We start from the raw sequence: 27,826 nt of genomic DNA, 5'->3' as shown, positions 1-27,826 counted from the left end.
ATGAAGCAGCAGGTTCAAAAACAGGAAGGAAGCTGTCCTCTCTCAAGCAGTCATGAAAGTTATAATCATGAGGTGCTGCATACACACAATTTACCTAAATTTAAAAAGCCTACCAGCCTACTTAAGCTGTCAAATATAAAAGTAAACACAAAGACACCACTTCTTGCTGAGGAAATCCCTAGCCGAACCAGTGAGATGGGAGTTAGGAAATAAGTCATAGAACTATGTGTACTGGTTTGACCTATGATTTTATTTTCCCCTAGACAAAATGTAGTGGGTCAGACAGATTTCTGATTCTGCCAGGCCCAGGCACTGAAAGAGACTATGGGATCTTTGACCTCTGCAGAGTACATGCCCAGAATTCAGGAAACCTTGCAAGACAGAAGTGAAGGTAGGTCATTTGAGAGAAAACAGTGAAACCAGTTCAGCATTGCCTTTCCCTCTCTTCCATGTCCAAAGACTGAGAGTTTCATGGTGCACTCTCCAAGGCACAGGGCAGTGTCTTCTCCCCAAACTGACCCAAGAAAAAGGTTATCGCTCTGTACATTCTCCCAAAATGAATGTTACTTAATTAAAGGAATTCTTGTCATCTTCTTGCATGAATCTTACTCCTGACAATTGCACAGGGGCACTTAGGATCACCTATACATTGGTAACAGTAGCTATCACAAATCCCCATGAGCACACCTCCATGCAGTAAAACCAGCAAACCACTGGGGAAAAATGTCACCACTGGTTCCTGCTTTGCAAGTCACAAGTACCAAATGTACCACCTGGTGAGGAAATAGGGAATTTTTACTATATAAACATTTATTTAAAAATCTAAAAAATACTCTGAATCACAGTGAAGTGAACATCTCCTTCTCCCTCTGTAATACCCCAAATATAAATTATTAATTACCAAGCAGTAATACACACATCTTAAATATGTGAAACAAACAGATGCAGCAGATAAAAGAAAATTCATTAAGGGGCAAGACACAAAGGCACAGAAGCTACATTTTCACATCCCAGTTTCCTGCCCCAACACTCCCTACATCACCTAGAAAAAAAAAAAAATCATTTGTTGCCTCCATGCTTTAAATTATGTTCATAAAATGGAGGCAATGGCACTTCATCATGATCTCACAATGATAATCTGAAGATTGTGAAATGTCTGCATATTACAGGATTAAAGGTCATACAGAAGCCAGGTAAGAGTGAGAAACATGTTTTAACTAGCACTGAAAGTACTTTATTACCCTTGCAGATGGAGCACTCCTGTAGCCTTAGTCACCAAGTGAGATCCAGTGAGACTGCCAAGGAAAAACTGTGTGTGCCTGCTCACTCTGTGAACAAGAGTGGGATGGCAAAAATGACATTCTCATATTAAAGAAAAGGAATGTAATATGCATATTTTTGTGCGCTGAATGCCCAACAGGCTTAGGGCGGATTTTTTTTTTTAATGCAAAAGGGAGCTTGAAGGCTCTTTTTATTTAATAGTGCCACAGAGATTATCAGGGCACTGTGGTATCACAAAATTTGTTCACAGCAGGTAAAATTCACACCCTGCAGTGAACCAACAAAAGACCATTTAAACCCTAATTTGAGCCTTCATGGTTGAGCCAGTGACACACTTCTGTTAGCACAACATGGGGATCGTTCTCTGGATCAGAATATCAAAAGCATTTGTGCTTCAACGACATTTCCTGCAAGACGTTTCTGGTTCTCCACAAAAAAAGTCAAGGGAATATGTTATAATCTGAACTCGAAACCAATCTCTTTTATTTACACTTGCTGATGCAAGTAAAACTAGATGGTGGTACACTCCTATATTTCCATGATTTTTAAAATCATAGAAACGTGCATGATTTGGCTGTTTAGTTAAAACAAAATTGCATCACTATTTTTTTTCTACCCAGTTACTAAGACACACTATATTCAGACAGGATTCTATTCTATGAAAAAGACTTCAACATTTCTGAAAGTCAATCAACACAGTCATCAACAGGTATCAAAATAGAAAATAATGATTAGTATTAAAAAGAGAAATTTCAATATGTAAGTAAGCATTAGGTGAGCTGCAAAGTACTAAGGAAAAGAAAAATCTGGCTTGCTGATAAAGCCGTGCCTTCAAAAATCAGTTACATGAAAAAAACAGATTCCTTAAAAGACACAGAAAACATACATTGAAGAGTAGGGCAAAGAAAGGTAAAAGTCCGCACCAAGTACCAGGGTCCTGCTCTTTTCTCTGGTCTAAACACAGGCAAAAATTAAGGATGTTAAATCTCAGTCTCTGTCCCTTGGAGGGAATCTGCGTGATCGTCCCTGTGCCTACCGAGCTTCCGCTGGAATAGTGGAAAGTTGGATCTGTAACAAAGATTATTTTTCCACCAACAGTTTAATTTTAGAAAGGCGCCAACAAAAGGCTCCGAACACCCCGAGCGTTCCTTCCCTCCCGATCCATCCGCGCCGCTTCCTCCTGGAGACACGGTGCCGCGACACAACCACGGCTCCGTTCGGCCGCTTTAGCCAAACAAAACGCTCTTCCTGCCTGGAAAAAATAAAGCCACAAAAAGCCCAACCACCCAACCAGCCGATGCCATAAAAAGGCAGGGAAGCAGGCGCACGGACGGAAGAGCCCGCACCGCCGCCCTCCCGCACGGGCCCGGGGCCGGCGGCGCCCCGCGAACCCGCGAGCGGCGGCCTTTCCCAGCCCGCGGTCCGGCACCACCGCCGGGGCCGCGCCGCTGCCGCCCGCCCTGCCCTGCCCCGCCATGGCCGCCGCGCCCGCCCGCCCGCCGGGCCGGAGCTGCCCCACAGCAGCCGCGGTGGGCTGGGCGGCGCGGCCGCGAGGCTCCGGCGGGGCTCCGGCACGGCTCCCGCCCGGCGCTCTCCCGGTCCCGGCCGCACCTGTCGGGTGGTTGCGCGGTCCGGGGCGGGGAGGGCGAGCGAGCGCGACGGCGGCAGCGACGGCGGGAGACAATGGAGGAGTGAAGGACGGACACATTGACACACGGGCGCCGCCGCCCGCCCGCACCACTCCCGGCACCTCCCCGGGGGGGGGGGCGAACGAATGAGCCGCGGAGAAGCCAAAAAGGGGAGACAAAAGAAAAGCGGAACGCATTTCTCAACTTGAAAACCAGGGTCAACAGTGGACAGGCCCCTTCTCTCCAGCAGCACCGGGTGGGAAGCTGGAGGAAAGCGAGAGGCTGGCAGGCAATGACCCCCATCCCTGGGCAGGAATGGTTCGGCCCGCAGCCGGCGCCGGCAGGGCGGGGCTGCGGGCGGAAGGCTCCGTGAGGAGCGGGGCGGGGGCGGCGCCGCGGGCGGAGGAGCTGCGGGCCCCGTCCCGGGCTGATCCCGCCTTACCGGCCGCGGGGACCGCGATGGCTCCCCCCAGGAAAGGCGACCTGAGCGCGGAGGAGAAGGACTTGCTGGCAGTGATCGCCACAGGTGAGCCCTCCCGGCCCTCGCGGCCGCGGGCCGCAGCTCCCCCGGGCCGCGCTGGCCGTGCCCGGGCGGGGTTCGCTTCCCCGCACGTTGCGGGCGGCGGGTGAGGCGCCGTTACCGGCCGCTCCCCGCGGGCTCCCCGCGCTCCTCGGGGCACGGCGCCGGGGCCGCCTGCCCTCCCGCCCCGCCTTGGGGCCGGCACCCTTCTCCCTGCCGGGAGAGGGGCTGTTCCCAGGGTTCCTGTCCCTCGGGCAGGCCCGCGTCACCCCGGCAGCGCACAGGGGACGCGTCGCGGTGAAGTCGGGTTGGGGAGGCTCAGCTGGGCGGGTTTAACTCTGCCAAGGAAAGCTTGCATCTTATTGGCAATGTCTGTTGGCGTTTTCCTAATCATTGCTGTTAATCTCCACTGCAAAAAAAAAAAAAAAAAAAAAAAAAAAAGAAAATAAGTTTTCTTGGGCCTGATCCAGTCTTCCAGCGTGCTATAAGGTTTTCCCCATGTGCTGTTGCCAGACCAGGGCCTCTTTCCACACACGTTATTCTCACATTGCCAGAACTTGAGCTTGTTTGGGGTCTTGTGCACCTCTTATCCCTTATAATCTATTTTACTATCCTTTATACTATCTTATACTGTCCTCCTAGAGAGAGGAGAGGGAATCAATGTCTCCGAAGGAAGGGTGTCAAGAGGATGGAGCCAGGCTCTTGCCGGTGGTGCCAAGCAACAGGACATGAGGCAATGGGCAGAAACTGATGTACAGAAAATTCCACCTGAATAAGAGGCAGAACTTTACTGTGCAGTTGACTGTGCACTGGAACAGATTAACCAGAGAAATTGTGGAGTCTCCCTCACTGGAGATACTCAAGAACTGTCTGGATGCAATTCTGTGCCATGTTCTCTAGAATGAGCCTGCTTGAGGGCAGGGAGGCTGGACCAGATTACCAGACTACTGTGGTCCCTTCTAGCCTGACCCATTCTGTGATTTTGCATTTCATATGAGTGTTGCAGTTTCATCACTGTCTGGCACACTTGCTTGTTGCCAGGGGAGGCTTCTGTCATTTGGGTTTCCTGGACCAGCAATGTGAATTTCATAACCCCAACTAAGTAGTTACCCTCTAACTGTTAGTTTGAAAATCGTGAGCAACATTCATTAGTTGGAGGCAAACCGAGAGGCAAACTTTCTGTTCTGTGCATTTCTATATGTAGTTTCCAGGCAATTTGAACCCATGAAAGTTTTACTACAGATTTGGTGCTTCACTCTCAGCTGTATTAAAATATTCCTCTGTATCAGAGACACAAGCATAGGACTGTCAGCAGTGAATTTATTGTGGACCAGAACCAGTTTGACTGACTCACTTTAATAAGAATTTTAGACCTTGGTCTTGCAGACACCTCTGTCTAATTTACCTGATGCTTCTGATTAGGGTCATGGGATAATTCAGGTTGGAAGAGGCCTCAGGAGGTCTCTAGGCCTCCTGCTCAGGGCTTTATCCCATCAGGTCTTGACAACTTCCAAGGAGGAAGGCAAATGTCTCTGGGCAACCTCTTTGTCTTACTGGGTTCATAGTGAAAGTGGTTTTCCTTGTCTCCAGTGTGAAGCTTCCTTTTATTTCAGCTTCTGCCTGTTACCTCTTGGCTTTGTACCACACCACCACTATGAGGAGCCTGGCTCCAACTTTTAGCTCTTTTTGGCCAATTCTAGAAGTCCGACTTCCATCAGTTTAATGTCTTGTTTGAAAATCCTTCAATGTTTTGTCATACAGAACTCTGACTTTGTAAATGCACCTTTGGTTTGTTTGTATTGAAATTTATTGAAGACTTTCTCTTGCTGATGTTTGTTCTTTGGCTGGGATATTCGTCTGAAAACTGATCCAGTTCTTAAGTTTCTAACATGTTTAGAATATCCGTGTGTATGGAGACACAAGTTAGTTGATGGTTCCCTGACTGTCAGTCAGGGGTCTTTATCAAGGGTGTGAGATTACTCAAGTGATTGTCTTTTTTTTTCCTTAAATTAATGAATTAAAAGAAAAATAGTAAAAGCTCCTGTAGTATAGTTAATCCACACCAAAAAGCCTTATGAAAAGATATTATGTTTAGTATTTTAATGGGATTTTCAGCCAAAATTGAAGCTGTAAGAGCTGTTTGGCTGAAAAATTGCTGGATGACCACCTCCTTCTGAAAGAGTGCAGATAAACATAAAAAACATTAAAAGAAGAGATGCAGTGCTTATTTTTATTAAGCACATCACTGCTGAAAGAGCTTTGCTTATGATTGAATCAGTAATTAGAAGTTTCTGTTAATTTGCCATAAATATTCTTCAAACTCAGACTCTTGGAATGTTCTTGCATTTCTGTTTGTTTGTGCCTGTAGAAGCTGCATTTGCAATATCTGAATAGTCCTCCAGTGGGCTTTAAATCAAGTTCTTTGACCTGTGGCTTAGCCAAAAGGATTTTGGTAAGGGATTGAAAAACAGTAGGACAGTAGAATTGAAAAACAGGTGTAGCCTATTTTTCCTGGCACTTTTTTTTCAGACTTCAGTCTACTTATGCATTTGGCAATTTTTAGAACTGTCAACAATCAGCTACCTGGGTCCTTGTCCTTTCTATCTCATTCTCTGTTACCAAAAGCAAATTCATTCCACTCCTGTGAATGTGATAAGTTGTAAATTTCAAATTGAACAGGAAAAATTATGTGAGTAAATGATAAAGTGTGTTTGTTCAAGCCAAAGTGTCTTTGAAGTGAGGCAATTTCTTAAGAATGTAGACAGCTCTTTTAGACAAAAGATGCTCCAAAAGAGATGAAAGTACAAAAGGTGTTAAAGTGCTCAGTATCATTGTACTCCTTCAGAGAGGTTCATGTGCTGTTTATGATGAGACATGTGAGTGTCCCGTTCTTGTGTGTGTAGGTCAGTTACATCACAAAAAATGGATGTTTACTTGTAGTTCATGCTTTCCCACTGCTCTATGATGTTGTGAGTTTTGGTTTTTAGCTTCTAGAACATAATACTGTTCATTCCTAAGCTTCTTCACTAAGTGCAATTAATTTATTAATTGCACTTAATCTACATCCCAGGCAGCTAACATACAAAGATTTTGATTCTAATGAGAAATGGAAATGACCATTTTCCTCTAGATTCTCAGTTTATTCTATTTTTCACCCCCTTTTTCTCTCTGTGTGTTTTTATTTTTAATCAAAGGAAACACCGAGGAGGCTGGAAGGCTGCTGGGGAGCAAGAATGTCCGTGTCAATTGCCTGGATGAGGTACTGCAAGACTGTGCAAGCATTATGCTGAGTTTAATAAGGAAAATGCTAGATCTGAAGGCCTTCATGTTGTTAAATAACGTTTCTCTAACAGCAATTTTAGCCCTGAAAATCAGAGTTACTCTCAAGATATTTCTAGCCTGCAGCTAGATAATGAACCTTTGAAGAGTTCTTACTGTTTTTTAAAGAAAGTTTAAAGACTAATGTTACTTAAAGTACTGCACTGTATTTTGTCTCAAGTTCCAGCATGAGCTTTGTCTGTAAGGTAAGATAAACACTGCAGCAAAACACGTGGGAGTGCTCCCTGGCTGTTTGTCACCTTCAGGAGCAGCAGTCCCTCTGCTTAGTCCCCCTGTGGGCAGACTCTGCACCTGTCCCTGTCCCATGCCTGGCTCTCATTGCCCAAAGCCCTGTCTTTGCCAAACCATAAACATACTTGGAGGGTGAGTAAGTTGGTCAAAAATGGAACCACAGTCTTTTATACAGGTGGGTGTGGTAAATGTGTAGAAGATTAAATCCTGAAGGGCTACCTGAAGATGGGAATAAGTTTGTGGAAAAAGGAACCTTCTGTGATGTTCATGTTTCCTCTTCTTTTTCTTTTTACAATGTGTTTCTAAAGCATGCAACATTAATACGAAATGTAACATGCAAACAAAACTACTTCCCCATCATGCATGTTAAATCCATGCATAATTTATCAATTTAAATGTTAATTTGTGGGTTTTTTCACATCTTTATAATGTCATAGGAATCACTGGGAAATTCTGGGAATGTGTCTAGCTCAACCTCTGGCTCAAAGCAGCTTCAGCTCCAGAGTCAGATGAGATTGCTCTGAGTTTGACCTGTCTGGCCTTGTAAGTCTCTAAGGATGGAGACTGCACAATATTTCTGGGCAACTTGTTCTACTCTCTTAACTGTGATTTTGGTGAAAAAGTGTTTCATTTATGTCTGAATGTCAGCTTAGGCTCAGTGTCTCTTGCCCTCCTACCACCATAAGTGTAGAGTTTGTCTTCTCAGTGATCTCCCTGTCAGCTCTGGCAGGCTGCTCTTGGGTCCCACCAAAGCCATTTCTTCTCCAGGCTGAGCAAGCCCAGCTCCTGCAGCCTCTTCACTGCACAACTGCTCAGGTTCCTACCATGTAGTGGTGATATTCCATTGATTTTGTTGCAGTTTATCCATGTCTTTATTGCACTGGAAGGCTCAAAATGGGACAGGGTATATTGTAGATGTGGTCTCATGAATGCTGAATGGAGAAAAATTGCCACTTCTTCTACCAGATACCTTCATGAAATATTGTTAGCCCCTTTTTTTCTGCCAACAGATCAATTTTCTGATTGTTCTTGAGTTAAATACTGAACCTGAATTTCTATTGTATGAATTTCAACAAATTTCTAAAACTAGTCAGACTAAACTTTACAGTGAACTTTAGGAACCCAAGACACAATATAGGTATGCTTGCAAGTGTGCTTTATTGTATGGACATCAAAAGGTTTTCCTTAAGTGTAATTGCTGAAGTCATGCTGCCTGATGGCAGCCTTGCTGCAGTATTAGTGCAGCTCCCAGGATTAGTGTTGAGAGGATATGGCTCATTCAAAGAAGCCATATCTGAGTTATGCCTGGGGCTATTGTTGTTGAAGAAAGAGTATTAACAGTATTTGCCTAAGGCTTACATGTGACTAAATACACATAAAGCTCATCAAACTTTAAAGTTTATGCAATGGACTTTTTGCAGACTACTTTTTGTCCCCTAGAAGGGTGTGTAATCATGCATATTAAACAGGAGAGGGTTCAGGTTTGTTTAGGTTTCTTGAATTCATCTGCCATGTCAGCTTTACAATTTTTCTTTTATAACCCATTTTGCCTCCAATGTGTTGTTCTAATATCTATAGATAAGTAAGAGTGTGTGAAATCCTAGTTAAACATCAGCTTCATCTGTTATTCATTATTGCCACAACTGGAAGCTGCTCTCAGTTCAGGTGTTACTTTTTTTTCTGTTGCCTTAGTTGCTTGTCCTGAAATTGACACTTTTATTACTACTGTTACTTACTTTATTAATATTAAGAAGTAAGGAAGCCCTGAAGATGGAATGCTTAGGTATTTAAGTGGGAGCTCAATTCAATTAGGAACTCATTTCCATCCTTAAAGACTTCTTTACGTGAGAGAATCCACAAAATGAGCACGGGTTTCGTGTAATTCTGTCTTCTAGCTGTGGTACAGCAAGTGTGCAATCACAATTTAATAATTTCAGGCTGAAGAACTCAACAGAATCCAGAAGGCTGTTATATAGCGCACTTCCTAATTTAAACAAACAAACAAACAAACAAACCAAACACACATAATCTGTTCCTTTTGTTTTTGGTTTGACCATATATTATAACTGCTTGGGTCCTCCTTCCTGTAGGTTTAAACTGCTAACAATCAGCTGTCTTTTCTCTATGTATCTTTAGACAAGGACCAAGTCACATTTCAATATCTTCCAGATGCAGTGACCTTTTAAGTATATTGCCTAAAGTTATGTTTCTGCAATAAGTGATCTATAATTGTGGCTCTTTTTCAAATAATTTCTAGTTGTTTTGGCTTCTTACTTAAAAAACATACATCTGAGCTGGATGCAGTATTTCAGCATCCCTTCTGCTGTTGATACATGTATTTAAAAATAAAAAATTACTCCTCTAAGTCTGCTTGCTTTTCCTGCCCTTGTTCCAAGACTCCCTCACACCCTTCACCTCCTGCTGTCTGCCGGGCTCTGCTGGGAGTGTCAGCACAGAGTAAGATCCTTCACTCAAATGAGTTTTCCAGATGCCCAACTTCCAGAAGGTTGAAGATATCCAGTAGATACAGTCCTGTTTTTTCTCAGCACCCTTTCTGAGCAAATGCATTGTTTTGTTGTGTCTTTGTGGATTTAGGTAGATGAAGAAAGAAAGGATATTTAGGCTTAATCACTGTCTTTATGAAAACAAAGAAATTCAATGTCTTTTCTGCAAAACTGGTCTTTAACAGTCTTAAAACTTCAGAGGCATTTAAGTTCAGGTGTCCTCAAACATTAGGACAAATAGACAGGCTGTAGAAATGGATGTAAAATAAACACAAATATATTTAACTTAAATGCACACTGCTTAGTAATTTTTTGTCCGATTTTAAATGGAGTGGTTGCTAATTTGGAAATTTAGTATGGGAGAAAGTGTTCAGGACTTTTCTTTCCCCTGAGAGTGCAGAGCTTGTAAATATTGTGACTTTTTGTCTGCACTTTGCTGACTTGAACTCCATTTAGCATGTGGCTAAAATATTTCAGATTGTTTAAAAAGGCAGGCTCAAGGAAGCACATGGGCTTTCCAACTGTGGAAGTTTCCTCTGTTAGTAGTTAAGGTTGCAAAGGAGCACTGTAGTACTATATCCCCTATTTTCTGCAGATCAAGCCAACAGACTTGACCTGAAAAGTACATAATTCTTCTCTATTTAAGATAACTGTAAGGTTTTTCATAATCTTCTTACATACAGAACTATCATCTGGCTTTAGCGGCATTACATTTTTCATCTAGTTTGGTAATTCAGCTGTTCAGTTCAGTAATGCAGCATTTAGAAACAGTGCCCTTCTCTATGCTACTGAACCAAACACTTTCCTGGGAATTACAGCAGCAGCCTGCTTATTCATGGCTGAGATGTGTGTAGCTTCACTCCTACTGAGTGTGTTCGATGGAGGGTTCTTCAGGAGATCAATCCTGCTGTTCCAGTGTGAACATCCTGTGCTAGCAGAAAATGCCCAGGTCCTTGGCCTTTGTTGAGGAGGAAGTATTTTGTCTTTTGATGTTTTTTACACAGTGCTTCAAAATACACAAAGCAAAGAAAATTCCACTGTTAGTAAGAATTATCTGGTTTCAATTCAGGTTGCTGATTGATGTGGGCTTTAACTTTTCAGCACTGCAGATGAACTGAAGGATCATCAGAGGAATCTAATGTGTTACATATGTGAAACCAACAGCTGAGCAGGATGACTATAAAGGAGAACTATAGCTGTGATCGACACTTACTGAACAGTATTTCATATTCTAATTAATCCATACTTAGCTGCAGCTAAAATTAGTTGTGCATGTAACTGTTGACCTCCTTCCAAATCCTGCTTTTAGGAAATTTAAAATGTGTAAGGGCAATCTTATTCAAAAGCTTGAAGGGTGAAATTTCTGAAGGCTTTCATCCAATGAAGAGTCAAGTTGTCTTTGTAGACTAGCAGCATTCATTACCAGAGTCGATTTTGGAGATATACATCAACAAATATTTTCTGCCTTGTAGCATCTGTTCTTTTTACATCATTTTTAGTAATGTCCCTAATACTGTCTCAAGTAAAAGCCAAACCTAGAGTTGTGTGTTTTGTTTATAATTTTCTGAATTGAACTGTTGCCTAAATCTAAAGGCTAAAATAAGACACTCTTCCTTTGTTAATGTGTGGCTGGGTTCCTCATTGGAAAATGAGCTGGGAAAGAGAGAGGTGAGTGGTTTAATATTGCTGGCATACAAGTGTCTACAGCAGTTTTTCAGCTAGGGTTTTGTCAGTCCTTTCCTTTTTTTTTTTTTTTTACTTTTCCCACTCTATTTAAATAGCTGGTACTCACATGTACAATGTCTCAATGTACCCCAGTACCTGCTGAGGGACTGCTGCAGTGTGATCCAGCCTGTTTGCCCCACCTTGACACAGTTCTGTGGTTGAGAAGAAGGGTGAAGTGAGCGTGGGAATGCTGGGAGCACTTGGATTGTGCTTTTCACTCGAGTAACCCAGGTTTCTGTGGCTATTTCAGTGGTGAATTGCCATTGTGTTATCCACAGAACAATACACACATGATGTCTGTGTTCCTACACAGTCAGCATGAGTGTTTAAATGTTCACAAAATGGAGAGATGTTGTGCCAAATATGCACACGTCACTGGAGTGAGAGATAGTTTGTGGTGTTTGTTTGTTTGTTTGTTTGTTTGGCCCACTTCTTGTTCCATGGCTCTCCTGTGTTTCCCTGTTCCTTTAGTTGATGAAGGTTGAGCACTTTTGTTGGGAACTTCCTTTGTAGTTCCTAGGAGGCAGAAAGTTGCTCTTCCAGTTTATTATCTTTGTAAATTTGTTTTTAGTCATCCTGGTCAAGCACATCTCAGCTGGATGCTGAAGAGATATTGACCTGCTTTATTCTTCCTCTGTGTCTGGTGGTGGAGTCCAACCCCTCCCCAGTTCTGGTACTCATCTGCCTGCCCCTCCACTGGCCCCATAGTTCGTTGTTTAGTTTTTTTTCATCAATGGACTTCCCCACCATGGCAGCAGTTCTTGGAATCCCATTCCTCAGTCTGCTTTTGGGTTATTTTCAACATGGGGAACTGGGAAGGATGGTCTGTAGTGGCCAGGCTGGCTGTGCCAAGAGCCCTCTTGTGCCAGGGCGGCTTGTTGGTTGGTGAGCTGGAGAACCCAGTCAAGAGAAGTGCCAGGTAGTTTTTAGAGGCACTGCAAACTCTGTTCCTCTTGTATAGTGAGACAGACAGGGAACAGTTACAGCCCTGCAGAAGAGAAGAGATGTTACCATGTAACATACCTGCAAAAAAACCAAAACTGGAAGGATTCATTTTTGTCTTGAGGAATAAGATTAAAGATCTTGATGTTTTTGTCAGATGAGTGTTGCATGGTAACAGGTAGAAAAAGGATCCTTTATCAGATGTTTTGTAGTGGAACAAAACTTTCTGTATGCTTTCATCTGCAAGTTTTGTCTTTCAAGGACATTGTATTCACAATCCAACTGTCGTCTGTGAGAAAACAGGCTGTTGCTGGACCCGTCTTTGACATTCAGGCTGAGAAAAGTATTTGCAGTCAAGCCAGTTTCAGTGTAAGGATAATACAGGATACCAAGCATTTCCAGATAAACTTGTGTCTAGCCTGACCCCCTTTTGTTTGCTGTGAATGTGAAAAACTGATATTAATGTGACTTTAAATCAAATTTTATAGCAACTGTCCACATATTTTCTGCCTGATATGTTTTTTTGATCCACACCACAACCTGACACTTCCAAAATTTAATCAAAGGATTTTATAAACAGTTTTCTGGGAGGAGAGGATAAAACAAACCCAGTTCTTTACTTTGTTATATAATCTTCTGATCTTAATTGAAACAACTAACTTTCAAGATATAACCAAACTTAAAAGTCATTGTTTTCTAAAAATTCTTTCTCCCATCAAAAACCTGTGTTTATATTCCATTACTGCAGTACCTTTCTGTGCTGCTAAAGGAGACAAATCCCTACTGTGACTCCAGACTGGGATTGGCTTGTAAAATTGCTTTTGATGTACCATTATGAAATATAATATAATAAAATGTACTTTATATAGTAGGACAGAAAGTCTTTATTCAACATTTGTGACACCCCAAATCTAGCAAAAGCAGTCTGTTTTGTATTCATGAAGTGATATCTTTGGGTATTTTGTTTCTTCAATGGCAGTTTATATTGCAGTTTACCAAAATATGTGAGTTATGAAAATATAATGCATCAAATAAGCACTTTTTATTATTTTCAGTTAGGATGGAAAGTAATGAAAATGTAATATCTTAAAATTATTATACTTTTAACTTTTCCAATTTCTCTCACCTTTAGAAAGTTTTTGAAAATTACACTGGTAAATTAAACTTACCTGGGTTTTGCTCAGTCATAAATTGAAACTAGAAATATGTTAAGGCTCAAACTGACAATTATATTACTTCAGAGTATCACCTCACCAGGCATTTACAGAGCTGCAGTAGTGGTGCACATGAAGGTACTCAAGCACACAGCCTTGTCTGGCAAGGAAACAGAATGCCATTTTGATTTTCTTCAGGGACAAACTAAAGCTCTCTCCCCAGCAGGCAGTGTTGGAGGGTGTTCTTGGGCAATTAAAGTGTCTTGGCTGATAACGTGAATCCTGACCTGATGTTAAGTGAAAATAAACAGCATATTGGAAAGAGCATGCTATATTCTAAAAATGGAGTGTCATGCAATTTTCTCAAACAGCAGCATGCTTCTCCCTGCCCTTGAAGAGGGTGAGAGCCTGCACTGGCAGTTCACCCTAGTTCTGAAAATGTCCTCTGGGGTTTGCCCAGCTTTACATTTATAATCACACCTCAGTCCTCCAATGCTGAAGCAAATCCTTTTTGTACTGGGACAGTTGATCAAATCAGCCAGGTCTGTTAAAGTGTGACAAGAGCTGTGTGTCCTTATGAGGCTTTCAGAGCTCTGGCTGATCGTGGACACAATGCCAGAAGGGTGGAGAAGTGGGAGAGAGGCTTCGGTAGTTACATTGAATATATATGGCCAAGTAAAAATGATCAGTAGTATGAAGATCAAGAGATATAACATTCTTTTTGGATGCTACTTGCTTCTCCTTTCCTTTGCCAGCATGGCATGACCCCTCTGATGCATGCAGCCTACAAAGGGAAGGTGGACATGTGCAGATTGCTCTTGAGACACGGAGCTGATGTAAACTGCAATGAACATGAGCATGGATACACTGCCTTGATGTTTGCTGGACTTTCAGGTAACTTCTTACTAAACTCAGATCACTGATTTTTATGACATCAATGGGTATAAGTTAATAATTTAAAAGTAAGTGTGACATACTTTTATTTTTCAGGTTTGCTGTTATTTATGTGAACCATGCAACTGTGTCATGACCAGTAGAATCCTGTGGGTAGTGCAACAGGAAAGCCTCTGTTGGGGCTCATATAGAAATTGATTTTGTTCAGCATTTTGAAGCATACAGTCTACTTGTCCTGTACCTACCTTGTCCTATTTGTTAGAGATCTCAACATTCGCTTTCCTGTAACAGTTTTCTTGTGCAGTGGGATAAATTCTGTTTACTCAGACTGTGTTACACTGAAAATGATGCTGCATCAGTAGCTTTTGGTAATATTTGAGACTTCTCAATCCAGTACTTTACAAATTTTGTCTTTCTCCTGCATTATTTTCCAACTATAATGTGGGCTTTAAAAAATGTATTTAGTAAGTTTCAAAAACATATTTTCTCACAATAATTTTCACTTTCCTCTTACATTGTTTTTTTTTTTTCATGAAAGTGCATATAGCTGTATGTATCTTCTCCTGTCTCAAATGGTGATTTGCAGCTTTCCTCTTGCTGTTCTTTTTCCCTGATGGCAGGAACAGTAATTTCCTTGAATGGGAAAAAGACACTACATTAAAACATTGTTCCTTCTGGGGAAAAGAGTCAATTTGGGAATATCAGGTTATTTTAAGTATCTTCCTACTAGGCCATTTGTATCTTCCCAAAAATGAGATTCTAGGAGAGTCAGGTTCCTTAGCAGGTAGAGTTTAAACTGCCTTCTTTCATCATAAGTATAAAAACAAAAGGCTTATGTGTGTATGTGAACCTTAACTAGAACATCAGATTGTTTTTCAGCGACAACTTCAGTAAAAAGATTTGGGAAATTCCAGTATTCTGTGGTATTGAGCAATATCACATCTGCAGCAGATAGATGAGAGCAAACTGTTAGAGGCTGTTAAATGACTGCAGCTTTATGGAAAATGCTGGATTTTTACCATTTCTTTCACAGCTGAGCTTTTAACCTGTCATCCTGGGTGTGAAAGCTTCTGAATGTTGACTTTAGTGTCTGTTATCTGTGAGCACAAAAGGTACTTGACCACTATTGATGCAGTGACTTTGTTTTTAAACATTGATTTTCATCCACCACCCCCTTTTTGTGTTCACTTTTCTATACTAAGCATCTGCACAAAAACTGATAAACTAAGAATACCTTTGAAAGCAGAACCAGCAGGAGTGGTGACAAATGTCCTTTTTTAGTCTCTGAAGGGCACCAATTAAGTCATCTAATCTTCCCATCAAATTTTAGCTTCATTTTACTTGGTATTTAGCCCAGTCTGAACACCCAGTTCGCACTGTGGAGAAAGGAACAATCTGTTCTGTTCACTGTGTTCCTGCTACATCATAGTCCTGAATGTGTTTTTCTTCTTAGAATAGCAAATGTAGTTGAACTGTTAAACTAGATTAGTAGAATTTCCCTCTATACTGCTTTCCAGAGGGACCAAGCTCTAGTGTAGCTACATGAGTCCCATAAGCCCCATGGGAAGCTGAATGTGCATTGCAGAGAGCAGTTACAGCTGCTGGAACTGTAAATAAGCACAGGCTTTTCTCTTAATCCATGCTTAAAATAATGACATTAAGAACATTCATTTTCCTCAGTGTTGTTCCTGGTATTTAAGAAATTCAGTACATATTTTTCTGAAGCACGGAGAATTACAAGTTCTGATTTGTCCTTGCTCATTCCCCATATCTTTCCTGCAAATTCAGGAAATAAAGAAATCACCTGGATGATGTTAGAGGCTGGAGCAGAAACTGATGTTGTCAACTCTGTGGGAAGGACAGCAGCTCAGATGGCTGCTTTTGTGGGTAAGATGAAAATTATTATAATTTCCTAAACTCCTAAAGAAGTAAAGTGTTAGATTCTGATGCTTTTGTTGGAGAAGAATATTAAATAATGACTTGTTCTGAACTTACACGTTGTTGAGCTTTGTTTTCCACATCTCATCATGTAAGAGTCAATTTGTGTTCTATTCCCATGTTTGACTTCCTAAAAACACAGATGATCTTACTGTGAAAACAGGTGCTACCGTTCATATGTGTAAGTTTTTGCAATGTCACTACTTTGGAAATAGTAAGAGGAAGCTGGTTACATTGGAGGAGCCTGAAGTGCAGCACCAAGTGCTAATTGGAGCTTCCCTTGTAGGAAAGGATAAGCCAGGAGTCAGGAACTCAGCTGAGCTTTGCAGCTGTGTGCTGGCAGTGAACCACCCCCTGCCCTTCTCCCCAGCTTCTGGGAGAGGAAGAAGTCTTGGAACCTCTTCTGAGGTAGTCACTATTTACTGACCTGAACTTCACTAGAATAAGATAAAGATTCGTCATTCCAGCAGTGGAATTATCTCTGGCAAATCATGCAACGGGCTTTTTTGCTGTTGTTGTGTTTCTTATTTTTGGTCTTTTTTTTGTTTGTTTTTATAAGCCCTTTTAATATTTTTACTCTCCTTTACAATACTAGGTTCCTGGCTTAATGTTGCACTTTTTCTATAGTAAGGAGAATTGATAAAATATTATGCGGTAAAGTGGAGTCATTTTCAATGGCACAGCTGCTGCTTCCCAAAAACCAAAAATGAGGACCTGTATCTTCTTTCAAACGCAACCCTCTCACAGTGTTTAAATGCCTGAGAATCCCCTTTCAAGTCCTTTTGGTGTTCTGAATTCAAACCTACTTTGCCATTTAGATTTACTTCCTTGAATACTGATTTAGTGCTATGTTTCAGTTTCTATTTTATCTCATTCTTTAAAGAAGAAAAGGTTGACATTGCTCACTTGAGGTTTGAGCAGCAAACCCTTAACTATTCACTTAATATCAGAGAAGTCTACTCCTGTTAATGATCGTTTGGATTTGGAGAGTCTTTTCCAGTGTGATGCTGTATGGAGTGAATGGGGAATATTATCCCCAACATAATTTTTGAGAATTCTTGTTTAAAATCCCATCACATCACCAAGGTAGCATAAATATTTTCAGGCATACTGAGATACACTGTTCTGTAAAAGTCTGCACATTGGAATCTATTCCTGTTCCTTTTTTATTCTTTGTCCAAACAACATTAATTCATCTGCCTGTGTGTGGGAAGTGAGGATACTTCTTCCCCTGTCATTTGTCTTAGACTGTGTTCTATTAGCTCAGAGCTGTCTCTTCTAAAACAGTGGAGGATTATAAATGCTGGAATTTGGTTGGCTGTGTCTTCTACTGATTATAGGATTAGTGTCAAGACAAATCAATCAATTTAAAGAATGCAGTCCTGAACTAGAAAAGATAAGTTTTACTTTCCCTTTAGTCAAGTAATCCATTGTATTGTCAGATTCAGAAAACAAGAAGAGTGTAACTGTTCTCATCTTGTTACTTTCATTACACTCCTTTTATTTTTGGTAAACTTAAAGCATGTTCTGTTCTTATAACTTCTTCCACCTTAGGTTAATACAGTAATATCTGCTTCAGGTCTGAAAACTTAGGAGTCTCAATGCAAATGTCATTAATTTTAAAAGTGAAAGGTAGAAAAATCTTATCTTGAAAAATTGTAACACCAGTATGAGACTACTAGTATAGTACAATCTGGGGAGAAACAACTGTTCTGTTAGTTGTGGCTTACCAGGGAAAGAGGATGCAGGAAGGGGACAGGATATTCAAAGTGAATTTGCATGAGGGCATTCCCTGCTGGGAGTCGGTAAGTTAGTAACACTGAAGATTAAGACTACACACAAGAGAATGACAAGAGTTATCTCTTTGCAGTGCAGACTGTATCATGCAAAGCTCCTTTGCATGTGGGTCATTCTCACTTGTATTGCTTATAATAAATTTAGGTTTGTCGGTGGTTTGGGGGGTTTTGTTTGTTTCTTTTTGTTGTTATTGTTGTTGTTATTATTTCACTGGCATTTTTTTCTTGTGTGCCTTTAGGTCAACATGACTGTGTGACTGTCATCAACAACTTCTTTCCACGTGAAAGGCTGGACTACTATACTAAACCACAAGGCCTAGACAAAGAACCAAAACTGCCAGTAAAATTAGCTGGGCCTCTGCATAAAATTATTACTACTACCAACATGCATCCTGTTAAGGTGGAGTAATATGTGAATTGTATGTGTTTGTTGGTGTGGGAGCTGTTTCTTTGTGTCAGAAATCATTCAGCTCTTCCACAAGTTCTGCTAAGATCAAAAGCATTATCTGGTAATTCAGCTACTTCTGAAAATGAGGAAGAATCAGGCTCAACGTTTAGATGTGATTAAAAAATTATTTCACTGTTTGTATACACCAGAATCTGGAACTAGCACATTTAAGTGGAAAGATTGTTATTTCTTATATCAGTAACCATAAATAGCTGTCTTTTTTGGCCTTATTTCTCAGCCCCACTTGAAGTGGAAACATAGAACAATTTCCTATCTTAACAAAATCTCATTGTTCTCTCAATGCTTTTCTCAGCATGTATCTTCTTACCTTCATCACTGGTTCTCCACAGTAACATCTACCACTGCTGCCGTTTCTGAAAATATCTGCAAGAGAATGTTTATTTTACTTCCCAGGATATTGCTGACAATAATGTCTTTTATGGTTTGCTCCTCCAGTGTAGTTCAGAGAAATGAATACACCTGAATTCAAATACAAATTCCTTGGGCTTGCCAATCAAAGTCCAAAATTTGTTAACAGTTTCCAGCCAGGTATCTGCAGTACACAGAGACAGTAGTGCAGTGGCAGTGGCAGCTAATTGAGTGAGTAGAGCATACAGTCTCATCTTAGAACATTTTATTCAGTGCTTTACTAGGCTGCAGGAAATACTCCACAATTATGTGAGGTTGATGTGTTCTGTAAAACTGCTTAAATCATACAAGTCCAGTTTATTTTAGTGTTCAGAAGGAAACAGATTTTAGGATAATGTATGGTAGTTTCTATAACTTGCTTTAGAAGTAGTTTTGATTTTTCAGGTACTTATTCTAAAAAAAGCCCCAAACAATCTTGCTATTTTTAATACCAGTCTTAGTTTTAAATGATTTCTCGTTTGGGAATTGTGAATTACAGTATACTGAATAATAATGCTAAATAATTAATGGAAAAAGAAAGGGAAGACTACATAAGAAGGAAGTAGAAGAATATTAGAAACTCCATTGAAATTTAGCTACAATGAGCTATATAAGCTTTAATGCCAATGCACGAGTCTTGACTGGATTACATTTTCTTCACTCTTTCTCCTAGATTGTGTTGCTGGTGAAAGAGAACCCTCTGTTGGCCGAAGTAGAAGCACTGCAGAAATGTTACAGGGTTCTGGATCTCATTTGTGAGAAATGCATGAAGCAGAAAGACATGAATGAAGTTCTTGCTATGAAAATGCACTACATTAGTTGCATCTTCCAGAAATGTATTACATTTTTAAAAGAGCGAGAGGATAAACTAGATGGGTTTATCAAAAGGTGAGCATTTCTACAGAGAGGTCTGAAAGCACATGTATGCCCTGGCATTACAGATACCAGGAAAAAGACAACTGAAGAAATAGATTGGATTGGCTTGGATAAAGGCTGTGACAAAGAACTTGTTAAATAATCCTGGCTGCATTTACTTCAGGGTGGCACTGGTTCCCTTTTTTGTGTGTCTGAAGTGACACTGTCCTTTCCTGGGTACAAAGGAAGCTTTCCTAGAATTTCAGCTCTGCTAGAACTGGTTAGAACTTGGCATTTACATGTATACCAGGAAGCAGCACATAGCAATGTGTGATGAAAAAAAAAGGAGTGATAGGCTTAAAAAAAATATTTTCTGTGTCCAATATGGTTCACCTGGGAACATTTCTTGTGATGTTTTGCTCTCCAGCAGTCATGCAGGTTGAGGTTTTTTTCAAAAACACTTAAGCAAGTGAGAACTGCAAATCCCACAGACTCTGGATGAGAGTTAGACTCTTTAATCATTTAGACAGATCTTCTGAATTACAAACCAGCTGCCTGATCTTACATATCAATCACGTTCCTCGTACACCTGTGTGGATTTTTACTGAAAATAAATTATTTTCAGTCACCTGTCACATAATGAAATCGAATCGTTCAGCAGTGATCCATATAAAAATATAGTAGCCAAAGAGGTGTAAGGGCTACAACATATTATTGGACATAATAAAGTGGAATTTGTGTTTTAAGTTATTGTTCATTTATCAGTGTTTATTATTAAAAGGGTAATTTTTAAACAGCACAAAGCATTTTGATATTTTAGTCAGATGTAGATAGTAGGTAGTTTACCTATAGATGATTATTTTTCTCTGTGGCTGAATTTGTATGTCCTGGTTTCAGAGCATACATTTATATATTGTGTGTTTCACAATGATTGTGCATTAGAATAAAAACACCTTCATTTGCACTAACATATGAACTTGACATATGAAATTGCCAAAATATTATGAATTGTTCTCTAAAATCTGAAAGGGGACAGAGTGGAGCATGCTGTATATTTTGTTATTTGAATATTTACGTTGTGATTTCTCATTTCACATGCATTTTTTTAGCCTCTTGAAAGGGAGGGATAAAGATGGTTTCCCTGTGTATCAAGAGAAGCTCATTCGAGAAAGTATCCGGAAGTTTCCTTACTGTGAAGCTACGTTGCTCCAGCAGCTTGTGAGAAGTATTGCTCCTGTTGAAATAGTAAGTTTTTCCCATCAAGAAAATGCTTTTTCAGTAACTTGCATAGTAAATCCAGATTGAGACATCTTTCTGTCCTCAGCTTCTGCAATATATTATATTAAGCAAAGGGTTTTGATGTCCCTAAACTCTTGAGCTGGATTTTACATATTGCAGAAAAAATACTTCAACTAGTATGTTTTTCATGTACCCATAATGAATGCTTAAACACCTCAGCTTTTAAAGAAAACTGATGCAATTTTTTCTTGTCTCTGAGCTTTGTTTCCCTTCTCTGGGATGTCTGTTCAGTTTTTCAATGACAGTTCACCTATTGAAATGGTAGGTTCAGACAAAAATGAAGCTTAATTTGCACTCAGTTTTCACAATGTCTAAATTCAGTTTAAGATTGAATAATTTCCTAGGTTTAATGCATTCATTTGTTTTATTGTACACAAGAATTTGGTAATAGATGATGGTAGAAAAAGGAGAAACGTTCTGTGAGGTTCCTTTTATCACAGAGAGGGAGAGGCAAGATGATGCAATGTGCAGCAAAATTTATATCTAAATTAGGAAATCAAAATTACAACTTAAAAATCTAACCTCAGTTGTCCTCTTACGTCTTTGCTAACACACTTTTCATTTTAGGACTATTCATTGCTTCAAAATAAATTTTACAGGAGAGTGGCTGTTCTTTTTTAAGCATGTTCTCTCTGGTCTCTGAGAGCGAGATGTTGAACGCACAAACACTGGGGAATTGGAACAATCTTGTGACGTGTTTGGATTATTCAGAGCCAATTAAAAATAGCCTCCATCTTAAGTGGCTCCAGGTCTGCTAAAATGTCCCGAGGCTTAGTGCAATCTCTACTGTTTGTCTAAGCCAGGAAGATAAACACAGTGTGAAAGCATAAGCCATTGTGATGCATTACAACTTGCTTTAGAGTAAACATTTTCCTTCTTGTTGCTTTTTTCTTAGGAGAGCCTGCAGTCTTTTCTGTCTTTAAAGCGATGACTATTTATTCCATTGGATTTCTGTCCATTATGCAGAACTTGAAAGGAGGAGATGCTATAATTTTTATTTATGTGGAAGCCTTTGACCTTTGTCATTGCACGATTACTTGGGTTCAGTCTGGGTATCTTAGTGTTGTCATAGTAGTTATGATTGTACATCTTCCATGGTAGTCTAACAGTTTAAGGAATTACCTACAGCCAGAACAACTTGGCATTTTTTCTTCAAATATTTACATCATTGCCCAAAAGAGTAGTTTTGATATATGGTTACCTAAACCTTACTGCTTGCATCGCGTGGGAAGGATGCTGCAAATAACATGTAAATAGTAATATGCAAATAATTGAAAATTTCAAGTTCTGACCATAGCACCTACATGCACTGAGCACAAAAGTGACAAATGAAACATGTTTGTTGTGTGCCAGCACAGAGACTGAGCTGCAGAAATCTGCTGCATAGGATCTACAGGTGTAAAGAATGTGGAGTTTATTAATTACTTAGAGAGGAAATACTACAGAAGCTCAGGGCTTAAGTTAACTTCATATACAAAAGTTTATCTAAAGATATATCTTAAGTTGTGCATGTTAGTTGAAGTTCTGTGACTTGGTTTTATTTTTTTACTGCTGCAGCAGCTTCAGTGAGACCAACATTGTGTTAATCATTTCTGGTCTTCCCTTGTGTGTCCCTCTCTTCAATAGTGCTGGGTTTTAATCTCATTACCACTTCTTGTCTTTCAGGGCTCTGACCCCACAGCTTTTTCTGTGCTTACACAAGCCATTACTGGCCAAGTGGGTTTTGTGGATGCTGAATTCTGTACAACTTGTGGGGGAAAGGGAGCAGACAAAAGATGCTCAGTATGTAAAATGGTAAGAATCAAAAAAAATAGTTCTACTGAGATGTTAAGGATTTTGAATGCTTCCCTGTTTACTCTGTAGACTTAGAAGAAATGGCATGCATGTCTGCACTGAAGACATTCTAGCCATCTACTTCTGGGAAAGATGCCTGAAATTCACAAGTAGGAAAGAATACTTGGATTTCCAAGTTCACTTAAGAATGAAGAAAGAGTAAAATTTCTGTATGTGTACAGTTATTAAAAAACTGCTCTTTATAGATTCTTATATAGGTAAGAATTACTCCATATGACCTTAAAAATTGCTTTAAAAATACCATTAAGTGCTATACATAGACATTTAACTTGCTGCACTAAGAAATGCAAGGAAAATGTCTATTCTTTTAGTTCATGCAAATAAATTGATAACTGGTAACTTTCAGGTGATGTACTGTGACCAGAACTGCCAGAAAATACACTGGTTTACTCACAAAAAAGTCTGCAAGATCCTGAAGGAAATTCACGAGAAACAAGAATTAGAAGCTGCCAAAGAGAAAAGGAAACAAGAAAAGAAGCAAAAGAAAGGTTAGGATCTGTTGTTCCCTCGCTGAAACTAATGCTGTGATAACTGTATCATGAAGAGCAATTTAACAAGTGTTAAAACTGTAACAGCTGAGGTTGGGAGAAAAATCTTTGATGAAACATAACAGCAAAGCTGAGTTTGTTGTGATTCTGGCCTTTTGATTTACAAAGGCTGTATACTTTGCAAATGTGGTTTTTAATGATGCAGTTACACAGATTTCTACAATGAAAGCATTCTGATTTATACTTCACTGTTTCAAAATCCAAATCTTTAATCAAGCTGATGCAGAACTTTAATGCTGCTCTGTGTTTTGTTGGAGGTGTTAGGACAAGCTGAATAATAAGCAAGCAACCTGCTCCTTCCAGTTGCGAAGGTTAATGTGGATGTTAAATCTCCCATAATACTTCTCTTCATAATCACAGTGTGCTTTGAATGTGAGGAAAGCAAGCAGGAGTCTTCAAACTGCTCATGGTGGTTTTCTCCCTTCAAGAAACAAATAATTAAAACATAATAACTGATTAAACGCTGTATTGTCCCTTCCCATGTTTCTCCAAGTGAAATAATAGGAAAATGGGGGATGAAATCACCTGTTCTCTTTTACAACTTACTGGATTTCCCTTCCTTTGTTTTAAAGATTATAGAAGTGCACTGCACAACTCGTGCTTGCCTTACAATGGCTGTACTTGCTTCAGGTGTCCTCAAAATAGCAGGATGTAAATCAGTAATGAAGTTTTCAACAGTTTCCTCTGTTGATCCTGTTACAAGGGCTGCTGTTGCATGGGATCAGGATGACTGTGGAAGTTGGAGGCAAGGATATTAGAACTCCCTGGATATATTGTGTACCAGTACAACAAGACATAATGAACTGTGAGCAGTGGTGCCAAACACACACCCTTGCAGGTTCATATTTACTGAAGGAGTCAGTGGCCAGGTGCTGTTCTTTTCAGAGGGAGAGGCAGGATCCTGGTGGATGGCTCTTCTCCCTCCCTGCCTAAAAATGGGGAGCTAACATTTTTTGTTATGTTTCTACTCCACTATCTACATGTTAATCTTCATGAACTGATTCAGGTACATGGCCAGCATGGCCAGACTTTATCAGATTGTGCACTTTGAGCAAGACACTGAAGTCATCTGAGCTTCAGGTCACCTTGTGTTGTATCAGAGCATTTCATATCAACAGCAGTTTTATTTCAGGAAGTTAGTAATACCCCCTACAAATCCTGTACATCAGGACAGTAATAATTAAAAAAACAAATGTGACAGTTGCAACTAGAGGCAAACCCAAGAGTTTAAGCATTTCCACTGTACAGGGGTGAGTGTCAGGGAAGTCCACACTTCAGCCTGTGCTGAGGGCTGTTAGCTCACTGCCACGTAAGACCTTGGCAGGGTTGTGGCTAGCTAACTCTGGCTGGTTTTGGCTGGCTGTCAGTCACAACAGAGAACAAGAAACCAAGCTTTAACTATTGCTCCCAGTTAGGCTTTCCCCTCCTTTTCAGAATTCCTAGCATGCAAGGCCTACTTAGGAGAATCAGGGGAAGAATGTTATTTAACAACTTTTTTTCTCAGAAAACATTGCTTGAAGAGAGTAAAGGTGTAATGGCTGATTCTGTTCCCATGCAGTCAAATTTTAGGATGACTCATTTCAACCAAAGTTCATTGTTTTTAAGCACATAATTTCTTCAGTCTGTTTTATGCAGAAATGCTTCCTATATAGTTGTGTCCATGCTTTTTTGATTTAAAACAAGCCCCACTTGTACTTGGTGTTTAACTGGCTTGCAGCCATTCTTTGAAAAGCTGGTGATAAGAATAGTGTCAATAAAGCATGTTTGAATTGAAAGGTAAAATAACTGTAGTGGCCTACTGCTGCTCCTCTCTATATTAAAAAAAAAAAAAAAAACAAAAAAAAACCACAAAAAAAAGTCTGGCAAAATGGAAGATAAATTAATGAGAGCTTTGTATAGGGTTAGTTCCAGAGCAACCTTATACCAACTTTAGCAAATCTTTAGTGTTTTGGGGTTTTTCAATGAAGATTTTTCTAAATTAATCACTTCTGTAATTGATGCAAAGTATCCTAGTGTTATTGTTCTTCAACAATAAAAATGTTTGCTTGCAAAGGAGTTCAGTGTTTATTAATTGTGTGATTTTTCTTTTGTTTAGATGAAATGCAACTAGCAGAGGGTAGTTCTACAAGTGAACAACAGTCAGATCCCGGTTCAGATCCTACAAAAGAAGTGGATCCAAATCGTCCTACTGATGGAACAGAAGAACCTGAATTAACCAAAGAGATGGGGGCACTAGCCCTGCAACCTGAAAGTCCAGTGGAAAGTGAAACTGCCTTAGATGACATTGATCTTCAAAAAATTCAAGATTCTGAGGAGTAGGAAGAGGGTAGGAAGGGACTGAGAGTTCTCAAGGGTACTAAACAATTTTTTATGCTGACCATGTCTGAGTTCTTGGAGCATGGCTTATGCAAGACTCCCTTTAAAAGACAGAATGTCTCTGTTCATCAAGAGATAGAATACTGGCTACTTTGTCTATAAATACTCCGGGTTTCGTTGTAAATTGTCAAGATAGATATTTATTATCTGCTAAAAATTAGTGGCATAGATCCATCTGTATGTATACCAACAATAAGCCTAGTGAAACTCTGAGTTTCTGTGGTTCATGAACCACTTAGTGAAAAATGAACAGCATTTGATTTGGATTATTCAGGTTTTCCAAACTTAAAATGTATTTTAATCATAATTTAAATATTTTTTTCTGCAAGTACGTAGACCTGTCATTAAAAACACTGGAAGGCCAACTGTTAAATTGCTCTTTTTTTCAGCACTTTATGAAGCTTTATCTGAAGGAATTCAGTAACAATTAAGTTTCTGAAGATACTCATTTGAACTCTCAACTTCTCATGACATTACTGTAAATATTTTTGACTAGTGAGAGCACAACAATGTCTATTTTGTAGCAATTGTAAGTGAAACTGCTGTTTCAGGTGTCTCAAGCTGATGGTGAAATGTGTATTTCACTATTGGTTTGGTTAGAAGTATTCCAAAGTCTAATGAAAGGAAGACCAGAACAACTCAAAATATTTTGACTGACAAGAATAACGCATTCTAAATAATTTTTCAGGTAAAGATGCCTTAGAGCACAATGGAATGATGCTTATGGATTATTTCATAAACAAAAAATGCTTTTAATATTTTTCATGCTGAACTGGTCACAGTGAATTAGATGAGAAAATCATGTGTGTATTGATAAAACTGGGATTTTACTTCGGCTTTCAGCTAAATACCAGATCTAGAAAATAGCTTCCCTCAACTTTGTTTTTCACTTAGATTTATTTCTGTGTCTCATGAAATCAGTGGGAATGCCACAACTGAAAATATCACTTGCTGCATAAGGATGGCAAAATTGGAGACTGCCTTATTGTCAGCTGAATCACTGGTCTTTTACACATGGCAGTATTCTTCTAATTAGAGGAGTAAGGACCATCCTCAAAAGAGAGGGAAAACGCTATTAATTTTTTTACTATTTAATATGTTGAAAGTTTTTGTTTAATATTCTGAAAACTGTAAGAGTGAGGATACATAAGTGCACCTGTGCAGGGAATGTACCTGTATTTTAATTTCAAGGATTGGCAGATTGAGAAGAATAAAGGGAAATTTTTTTAAAATAAAGGGGCTATGTGGCAATTCTGTTTCCCGCATCTGTAACAGAGTGACGTTCTCATGTGACATGCAGGGGCCTCCTGTAGCTTGGGTATACAAATTTAACTTCATGACAGTTGGCAAGCAAGAGATGCCTGCCTGGAACTCAGATCTGTAGTGCTGCTCTAGTCCTCCACTCTGAGGTCTGGGAATGCAGAAGTGCTGCTGCCTCCCTGTTCCACTCAGCGTTTGGGGCTCACAGGGGTGTGCTGCTCTTCAAGGATTCTCTGAAGATGCCATCCCTTCAGGGGCAGAAGGGTCAGGGTTCTGGAAGTGTGCTAAAATCCCCAGTACCGATCCTGCTTTCATTCTCCCAGTGGTGGTGCCTTGCTCGTTGGCAATCTTTGGTTCCCCCAACAGGCCACCAGACAACCTCATCTCCAACCTGCTTCCAGCAAGAAGGTTGGACTAGATAAGCTCCAGAGATCCCAGCCACAGACTGTCCTGTGGCTCTGTGCTAACTAGGGGAGAAGGAAAGAACTCAGAAGACAAGCTACAACCTGAAAAAAGGGCTTTGGTGTGTTTAGAAATCATCATTGACTTTAAGCATTGACAGAATGGAAGGAGAAATATGTGAGGAAGTGTATTATAAGAAATAAAACTATTTATCTTTAATTTCTTAAAAATTAGTGTGCAGTTTAGTACTTTTGGATAACAAAATTATGGTAAGAATTGCATTTCAAGCAACTTTTATTATAACATTGCCCCTATTTATCATTTGTTATCTTAATTTCTTCACTCTCTATGCTACATATCATAAATGTTACACTAACTTTTTTTTCTGAAAATTCACTTTAATTAGATGCGTGTTGTGTTCTTG

The 27,826-nt window shown here is 39.9% G+C and overlaps 2 protein-coding genes across 2 annotated transcripts in view; one reads left to right on the top strand and one right to left on the bottom strand.

The window, feature by feature from the left end:
* The window catches only part of BZW2 (basic leucine zipper and W2 domains 2), a 55,959-nt gene extending 52,958 nt beyond the window's left edge, over positions 1-3,001 (bottom strand). The window contains exon 1 of the mRNA XM_083868186.1: positions 2,893-3,001. The gene's annotated coding sequence lies outside the window, so the exon portion shown is untranslated. The remainder of the gene's footprint in view (positions 1-2,892) is intronic.
* A 223-nt stretch (positions 3,002-3,224) lies between these two features.
* ANKMY2 (ankyrin repeat and MYND domain containing 2) lies at positions 3,225-26,918 on the top strand (the record flags this gene model as incomplete). The annotated part of the gene is made up of 10 exons (XM_083879200.1): positions 3,225-3,435; positions 6,624-6,688; positions 14,080-14,218; positions 16,007-16,105; positions 18,192-18,352; positions 19,482-19,696; positions 20,773-20,908; positions 22,628-22,756; positions 23,163-23,304; positions 25,460-26,918. 10 exons carry the CDS (start codon positions 3,225-3,227, stop codon positions 25,681-25,683), a joined length of 1,521 nt encoding a protein of 506 aa, XP_083735326.1. The 3' UTR covers positions 25,684-26,918.
* Positions 26,919-27,826: the final 908 nt, after the last annotated feature.

Source organism: Zosterops lateralis, assembly GCF_965231275.1.
Source record: "Zosterops lateralis genome assembly, chromosome: 1".
NCBI lineage: Eukaryota > Metazoa > Chordata > Aves > Passeriformes > Zosteropidae > Zosterops > Zosterops lateralis.
The sequence above is the reverse complement of the archived record's forward strand: the minus strand, read 5'-3'. Positions and strand labels throughout refer to the sequence as shown.